The 9,092-nt window shown below is 45.4% G+C and overlaps 1 protein-coding gene across 1 annotated transcript in view; it reads right to left on the reverse strand.

Annotated features, from left to right (window-relative positions):
• Positions 1-8,124: 8,124 nt before the first annotated feature.
• FEV (FEV transcription factor, ETS family member) overlaps positions 8,125-9,092 on the reverse strand; it is a 5,182-nt gene continuing 4,214 nt past the window's right edge. The window contains exon 3 of the mRNA XM_044667561.1: positions 8,125-8,735. Within this exon, the coding sequence (XP_044523496.1) occupies positions 8,125-8,735 (611 nt within the window). The remainder of the gene's footprint in view (positions 8,736-9,092) is intronic.

The raw sequence follows: 9,092 nt of genomic DNA on the forward strand, positions 1-9,092 counted from the left end.
ATAATGGAGTTTTCTCCATAGAGATACCTGCAAGTGAGACTCTAGCTTTCTAGTTCTTTTCCTTTTGGGATCCCATTTCCTCACACTTTTCATTTTTGCCCTGACTTGTGATTTCATCAGTGTGAGAATTCTCTCTACCACAGAAGATTAGCACCTGTTTGGAAGTTATAATCTTAGGGCATTTCCTGAGGCACTGAGTGATTATGTGGCTTGTCCAAGACCACAGAGTCAGTTAATTGGTGAAAGTGGGTCTTGAACACAGGTCTTCTAAATTCTGAGGCTACCCTTCTGCCCATTATTCTATAAAGAGAAGGAAGACAACTGCAAGTGAGAATCTCTGGTTCCTTTTCTGTAGGAGAGCCCATTTCCTCATACGTACATCTGTAAAATACTTGGAAAATGGACTGAAGTTAATGAAGATGATTTTATGAAGCTTTGGAAGAAAGAAGAGGGAAGTCTAGGAGAAGAGCAGTGAGCTTTTGAAGCGTAGATCATGTAAGATAAATTGGATTTCTCTTCTAGACCAATGGAAATAGAAAACAAGGAGAAGGAATTAGAGATAATTGCACTGAATAGAGATAATAGTTTTTAATTCGACTTTACACCAAGAGGATACGATTAGGTTGGAGCATACTTGTTTTATGGACTTCGATATTCCTTAGTTAATCACAGAAGTGGTAGGAGAGGTGGTAGGAGAGAGTCTTAAAAAAGTAAGACCTAGAGGGAGCCCAGGTTTAAGGGGAGGCAAATGTATAGTGGAGAATGTTTTGACCTGGGAGTTAGAAGATTTCTAATATAAGTCCTATTCTTGCTATTGGCTAGCTTCTTAATCTTGGAGAACATCACAGCCTCTCTGAGACTCAGTGTCTTCTTCTGTAAAGTGAGATCATTACCAGCTCTTTAGCACTTATAAGGCTGTTGTGAGAATTAAATGAGATATAAAGGTGCTTTGTGACCCAGTAAAAGGGATTCTCAGTATCAATTGTTATAGCACTTTCACCAATAACCTGGATGAATTCACAGAACTGCAGGATCTCAGAGACAGGGATCCTCTAGTTCAGACCACTACCTGAAGCAAGAGCACCTTCAGGATCAGTACATTGGTGAAGGACACCAGCTTAAGCAGAGGGAAAGGATTTCTAAATAAAGAATTATTGAGCAAAGAAAATAAAATTGTTCTCCATTCATTTTTTAAAATAAAAATAATCTTTACTTTCTGTCTTAGAATCAATACTGTGTATTGGTTGCAAGGCAGAAGATCGATAAGGGCTAAACAATGGGAGTTAAGTGACTTGCCCAGGGTCACCCAGCTAGGAAGTATCTGAGACCAGATTTGAACCTAGGATCTCCTATCTCTAGGCCTGCCTCTCAATCCACGGAGCCACCCGGCTGCCCCCTCTCCATTAATTTTTGAAGACCAGTGACATTACAGAATGGTGTTTTGACTTTCATGTGAATTGGATTTCAGTGAGGCAGAGTTGCACAAAATCCTCAGCCTCACTCTGTCTTCCAGAGTCATCAAAGTCCAGTGGCAGGACAAAAGTCAGGACAACTAGTGATGGCCCAGGATTCAGTGGATGACCTCAGTGCTTTGGATGTCTGACCAAGTTCTAAGTGCTCCACAGTGCCTGTTTGTTCTGCCTTCATAGCTGTTGGAACAAATTGTTCTCATCGACCCATTTTGCCAGAGGAAGTCTTCACATGCTTGGGGTAGACATCTCCCTAAGTAATGATCAGTTGCTGCCAGTTACCCTCCACCTGGTTTAGCTCATCTGCTGAGATAGTTTTACCAGGGCATGATGGATTCAGATGCTACAATTCCTTGGAGCACAGGTGAGAGTTGAATGAGAGGTGGGTCACCAAAGGTAGATAAGCAGCCTTGCAAAGGGCTTGGCAAACTCCCACACTGGAGGTACTAGTCCTCCCTAAACATCAGATAGTATTTGTTGATTGATTGATTGACCAACATCAAATGTGGCAGAATCCAATTATGAGGCCATGGTAAGTGAGAGCAATAGACAACAGCAAAGTGGGTGAAGTTCAGTAAGCACAGGTCAGCAACACGAAATAGAAACAAAAGTCTGGGAGGCAGAATATGGAGAAATAGCCACTAAAAATAAAGCTCTATGAAAGCAAAATATGGGCTTTGAAGTGAAAATAGCAGTAAGATGGTTGGTGATACTGGGGAATGAGGAAAACAAAATAGAATAAAAGAATTTCTGGAACTGGAAGAAGATTTAGAGATCATCTGATTGAGGGGTCATCAGACTATTTTATTTAAAGATATAAAAATCATTCTTAGCACCCTAGCCCTTCAAAAACAGGATAGGGACTGGATTCCCAACAGCTACAGTTTGCTAACCCCTGAATTAGTCCAGTATCCTTACTTTGCAAATGAGAAAACTGAAGTCTAAAGAAATTAAATCACTTGGCCTAGGCCATAATAATATTCATCATTCTGTTACAGGATCTCAGATTTAAAAGAGACTTTCATAGGACATCTGGTCTAATGCCTCCCTGAACAAAAATTCTTGCAATATACCTGATAAGTGATTAGCCAATATGTCTTTGAAGACCTCCACTGAGGGCAAATCCACAAACTCCTAAGGCAATCTATTCCATTTTGGGATCATTAGGAAGTTTTCCCTTACACCAAGCTAATTTTTTTAAATTTAAATTTTATTTTGAATATTTTCCCATAGTTACATATTTCATGTTCTTTACTTCTCCCCTAAACCTCCCCACCCCCTGTAGCTGATGCACAATTCCACTGGGTTTTAAATGTATCATTGATTAAGACCTAATTCCATATTATTGATAGTTAGACTAGAGCAGTGATGGGCAAACTATGGCCTGAGGGCCAGATGGGCCCCCTGAAATGTTCTATCAGGCCCCTCGACATTATTCCTAATCTGAAGAATATAATGAGTAGGATACAATACAATGAAACTTCGAAAGAGTTGCCTTAGAAACAGACTGACAGATGAACATTTCCTTTCCTTTGGCCCCCTCTTTAAAGTCTTCCCATCACTGGACTAGAGTTATCATTTAGCGTCTACACCCCTAATAATATCCCCATCAGCCCATGTGTTCAAGCAGTTGTTTTTCTTCTGTGTTTCTCCTCCCACAGTTCTTCCTCTGAATGTGGCTAGTTTTCTTTCTCATAAGCTTTGCTCTGGATCCTTGCATTGCTGCTTGTGGAGAAGTCCATTATGTTCTATTGTACCACATCGTATCAGTATCGATTATACCACATTGTATCACTATACAATGTTCTCCTGGTTCTGCTCCTTTCACTCTGCATCAGTTCCTGGAGGTCTTTCCAGTTCACGTGGAATTCCTCCAGTTTATTATTCCTTTGAGCACAATAGTATTCCATCACCAGCATATACCACAATTTGTTCAGCCATTCCTCAATTGAAGGATGTCCCCTCATTTTCCAATTTTTTGCCACCACAAAGAGTGCAGCTATAAATATTTTTGTACAAGTCTTTTTCCTTATTATTTCTTTGGGGTATAAACCCAGCAGTGCTATGGTTGGATCAAAGGGCAGACAGTCTTTTAAAGCCCTTTGAGCATAGTTCCAAATTGCCATCCAGAATGTTTGGATCAATTCACAACTCCACCAGCAATGCATTAGTGGCCCAATTTTGCCACATCCCCTCCAACATTTATTACTCTCCCCTGCTATCATTTTAGCCAATCTGCTAGGTGTGAGGTGGTATCTCAGAGTTGTTTTGATTTGCATTTCTCTAATTAAAAGAGATTTAGAACACTTTCTCAGGTGTTTGTTGCCAATTTTGATTTCTTTATCTGAACATTCCCTATTCATGTCCCTTGCTCATTTATCAATTAGGGAATGGCACCAAGCTAATTTTTGTCCCTTTGCAATCTCTCTGTATTTCCCCTCTTTGAAGCCAAACAGGTGAAGCCACACTCTTTTCTGTGTGACAGCCCTTCAAATACTTCAAGATTGCATGCACTTTTCCCTGACGCCTTTTTTAAGACTAAACGCCGGTCAGATCCTTCAACAGATCCTTATATTTTATAATCTGGAGGCCCTTTACAATACTTACTGCTTTATCTCTGACTCCTTTGCTGGATCTTCTTCCATGTCTTGCCCACTATATGAATGTCCTCCAAAATTCTATCCTGGGCCCTATTCTTTTCTCCTTCTAGATTACTTCTCTTAGTGATCTTATCAGTACCCACAGTTTCAATGATCATCTCTAAAAGACTGTCAGATCTACTTGCCCAGCCCTAAGCTCTCTTTCAAGCACCAGCCTCACATCTTCAACTGCCTATTAGATATCTCAAACTGGATATCCCATAGATATCTAAAATTGAACTTATTATTCCCATCTTAAACCTCCTCTCTTTGTAATTTCTTTTTTACCATCAAGGGCACTATTATTATAAATTCCCAACCTCTGTGTCCTCCTCAACTCTTTATTGTCTCTTACTCCCCCCTCTCACATCAAATCAGTTTCATTTCTACTTTTATAGCGTCTCTTGTGCATACCATCTTCTCTCCCCTGATACTGCCACTATCCTGGCATAAACCTTCATCACTTTAGAGCTGGACTATTGCAAGAGCCTGTTGGTTGGTCCCCCCATCTCAAGTTTTTCCCCTCTCCAACCCATCCTCCTTCCAGTTGTCCAGAAGCACAGATTTGACCATAGCAATCTCTCATCCAAGAAACTCCATTGATTCCCTCTTGCTTTCAGGATCAAATAAACACAAAATCCCGTGACTTTTAAAGCCTTTCATAACCTGGCGTCTTCTTACCTTTCCAGTCTTTTATACTGTGATCCAGTGACACTAACCTCCTTTCTCTTCCTTCCTTTCTTCCTTCCTTTCCATTACCTTCCATCTTAGAATGAATTTTAAGAGACAAGAGTGGCAAGGGCTAGGCCATTGTCTGGCAGTACACAGCTAGGAAGTGTCTGAATGGTAAGATCGTTTTGGAATACATGGCTAATGAGGAAATAAGTTTTGAATGTCTTCATGTGTATCATAAGGCAGCTAAGTGGTGCAGTGGCCTTAGAATTGGAAAGAACAGCACAGGGCAAGCATCTTTCCCTGGATGCCCTCCAGCAGGGCTCTCTTTCTAAGATGATGTCAAACTAGCTGCTTACAGCAAGGCCGGAGCTTTTGGTCATGAATGCCCAGTTATTGGTATAGTGCCTCCCCACATTAGAATGTGAGAGTCTTTGGTTTTCCTTGAATCCTGTAAGAGGCATAAGTTCAAAGGTAGGTGTGTAAGCAGGCTAGGAAAAGCCTTAGCTGGAGGTCATGGACATTCTGAATGGAATGCAGGGGAAGGAGGAAGTGGCTTGTGCCTGAGAAGGACTCCATGGTGGTTGGCACAAACTGTTGCTGACGCTGGGAGATCTCAGAGCTAGGGGAGTTGTATCCAGATTCCCCGGGATCCTGAGAGTGGTGAAGGCTTACAGCAGAGGACATCAGACCTGCAGAGCAGCACCGAGTAGGGAAGTGGTTTGTGATCTGGTGGACGGCATTGCAAACTTTCTCTCCCTACCTGGATACCTTGGATCACCTGTTCTGGTGGAGTTGACTCTTGGCATCCTTAAACCATCCCTGGATTAGCTGTGAGATCCCAAGTAAAGCCACCCTCAGGTCCTCAGCTAAGCTGATCAAACCTGGCTGGAACCAGGTTGGGAGGAACTTTTCCTTGTGACTCCAGTACAGCTTTCTTTGGGCCCTGTCTTGCTTAGATCATAGGAGAGTGTAGTCAAGTCCTTCCCCTGCCCCTGTGGTTTGCCCTTAGCTTTTAAGTGTAGTAAACCCTATTCCCATCCTTAATCTTAGTTTGTCCTTGATTAAATGTATTGCCTTAATTTATAAACTCCTGCCTTTACTACTTTGCTGATTACCATAGGCCTAGTCTTGGTACTTCAGAGTGGCAGTTGGACCTAACAGCCAATTCAGTAACAGACACCCCTCTGCTGTTAAACTTTAGTCTCCCTACTTGTGGGCCCCTTCCTGTCACTTCTGTCTCTCTCACCCACCTGGACCCATATTTACTGTTCAAGGTACCTTTCCCTGGTTTCGCCCTTAATAATCCCCAGCATTTAGCACATAGTAAGGCTTGGTGACTGACAGAAAACATGTCCGAATTAAACAGAAGGAAGAAAAGCTCGTGTCGAGAAACAAGGGAATGAGGAGCAGCATGTTTTCAGAGCCAAATGGGTTCTTCTTTTCTCCTCCCTCACCAAACCCACTTCACCACTCAGTTGGTTCTGAAATTTAATAATGAGGCTTTCACATCGTGATCACTCCTTAAAAGGAAACTCCTCCTCCCATAAAACACTTTACAAAAGCCTTCCAAGTACTTTACATGTACAAATAAATGCCTGGACCAACACTTTCCTGTGAGCAGACTTGAAAAATGGAGTGAGAAGGGGATTGTGGGGGAAGAATCCCACACAATTGGGCAGGGGGTGAAGCAGGGTGAACAATATGGGCCCAAGGGCCAAGTTTATAGGATTTTGTATTGGAAGGAATCACTCTGCTCATCTAGTGCAACTTTGCCTTTTTACAAATAAGGAAACTGAGACCCGAAGAGTTGAAGTGACTCCCCCAAAGTCACACACATATGATAAGTAGCTGTGCTAATATAGTCTTCTGCCTCCAGATCCTGGACTGTCCTTTCTGCCCCAGGATGCTGCTAAGGCCCTGCCACAAATGAGTAGGTATTCAATAATTTGTGGATCGACTGAAATTTCAAGGCTCTATAATCTTGGCAATGGTGAGTCCTGGGCAGGGAGCTTCCCACTCCGCCTGGAAAGTAGAGTATGAGGTTTCCTGCCTTTGGGAGGCAACAATAGGCTTGAGAATTGGGGGCAGACGGTGAAGCACCTGAAGGAAGAAATGCTAAGACCTTATCACCTCTAGGGGCTTAGGGAAAATCCCAGAGATCTTTAGTTATTCGTTATCCAACCAGGAGAGAGCGCCAGAGATCCATGACAGTTTCCTAAGCTCTCTAACCGACTAGGCTGAAAAATCTAAGAGAGAGCGGGCCAGTCAGTCAGAACGAAGATGGTGAAAGGACAGGTAGGACAAGGTTCCTAGGGAAGGTATCTGTCTGTCCTTAATTTAGCCCAGTGCAGAATAGCTTCTAGTAAAAGCTTTTCTTTTCTTTCTTTTTTTTTTTTCCTTTTCTTCTCAAGCTTTTGCTTTCTGCCTTAGCATCAATTCTAAGAGAAAAATGGCCAGGACTAGGCAATCGGGATTGAGTGACTTGCCTAGAGGATAGGAAGTGTCTCAAGTCAAATTTGAGCCCAGGTCTTCCCGGCTCCAAGCTTGGAGCTCTATCCACTGTGCAGGGCCTCCTTTTTGCTACAAGCGGCTTTTAGAACAGTAAAGGGCAAAGAAACTGGCCTTGCACGTAGAAGCCCCGGTTCGTTATTAACTGTGTACAGCCAGCGATAAATGTTGCCCTCTCTGAGTCATATCTTCAGCTTATGTAACACTTGCACTGCTTACCTCACGGAGGAAAGTGCTTTGTAAACTGGAGTTATATGAATGAGTGTTTGTTGTCTCCACCCCTCAGCTCAGAAGAACAATTTAAAAAGAGAAAGAGCCGGTAGCCTGGAAGACAGATTAGACATTTTAATAGGGGCTTGAAGGAAAATAGAAACACGTGTGCAGACCAGGACCAGAAGGGAAAGTGGAAAGGGTGGAACTATTACTTACAAGAGGAACTGAGCTGCCAAGGCAGCCCCGCTCTGACCCGCCGCTCCCCTCCCTCCCGCTTACCCCGTTTACTTTCAGTGGGGAGCGGACAGGAGACAAGGCGGTATTGGGATCCCTCGAAGTGAGTCGGGGGCTGCCATCACCAACGGGAGACGAGACCACCAGAGGGTTAGGGAACTCACTGGCTAGGCTGTTTAAGTCAGGTGGTGATGAGAAAAGGTGGAAAGGAGCAGGCTCCCCACAGCTTCAGGAATGGAAAGAGAAAGGGGAGGATCAGGGGTGGCTCCTGGAAGTCCTCAGAATGGTCAGGAGAAAGAGCCGGGACTGGAGACCGATTGAGAAGACTCTAACCTTGGAGGGCTGAGGGGTCGCTAGCCAAGGCTAGAGGCGGCCGGAGGGCCTCCTCAGTGATAGTGTCCCCCCACCCCTCCGAGGTGCGAGGTGGTGGCCACAGCCCCGAAGGGCCCAGGGGGAGTCTGCAGACCCGGGTTTGGATAGAGGGCGGCGGCAGCCGCGGCGGCCGTGGCGGCAGCTGCAGGAGCGGGGCCCGGCCAATAGGAGAAGCTGGCAGGGGCCACTCCGGCTGAGGCCGCTACGAGATTGAGTTTGGAGAGGCCAGGGAAAGGCAGAGGGGCCAGGGCTGCGGGCAGCTTGTAGAGAGCGCCGTCGTGGGCCGCGGCTGCGGCTGCTGCTGCTGCTGCAGCGGCGTGAGCATGGGCGTGGGCGGGCGGGGGCTGACAGGCCTGTGCTAAGCCCTGGAAGTCGAAGCGGTAAGCATAGCGCTTTCCGTGAACTTTGCTCATGATGTTCTTGTCGTAGTAGTAGCGCAGAGCCCGGCTCAGCTTGTCGTAATTCATATTGGGCTTGCTCTTGCGCTCGCCCCAGCGCCTTGCTACCTCGTCGGGGTCAGTCAGCTTGAACTCGCCGTGGCCGCCCTCCCATGCGATGCAGCCTGCATTCGCTCGGTCCGCCAGCAGTTCCAGCAGGAACTGCCACAGCTGGATCTGGCCGCTGCCTGCACGCGGGACACAAGTTGGGCTGGTTCAGTGACGACAGACTCGCGCGGCGCGACAATGATGGGGCTTTGAGGACCGAAGCAGGGGTCCTCTCCCCCGCCCCAGGGGCCCGAAGTGGGAGGGAGAGAGCTGAGAGGTAGAGGGAGACCCAATAGGACGCTCTAAACCTTGTCCTGAGTTGAGCTAGGTTGGAGGGTTATCAATATGGGCGCTCAAGGTCCCACAATCTCTATCTCTGCTTCTATCTACTAGTTGGGTTCAACTGATGATTTCTCTCCCCCCCCCCAACACTCTCTCTCTCTCTCTCTCTCTCTCTCTCTCTCTCTCTCTCTCTCTCTCTCTCTCTCTCTCTCTCT

This window comes from Gracilinanus agilis, chromosome 3 (assembly GCF_016433145.1).
Source record: "Gracilinanus agilis isolate LMUSP501 chromosome 3, AgileGrace, whole genome shotgun sequence".
Taxonomy (NCBI): Eukaryota; Metazoa; Chordata; class Mammalia; order Didelphimorphia; family Didelphidae; genus Gracilinanus; species Gracilinanus agilis.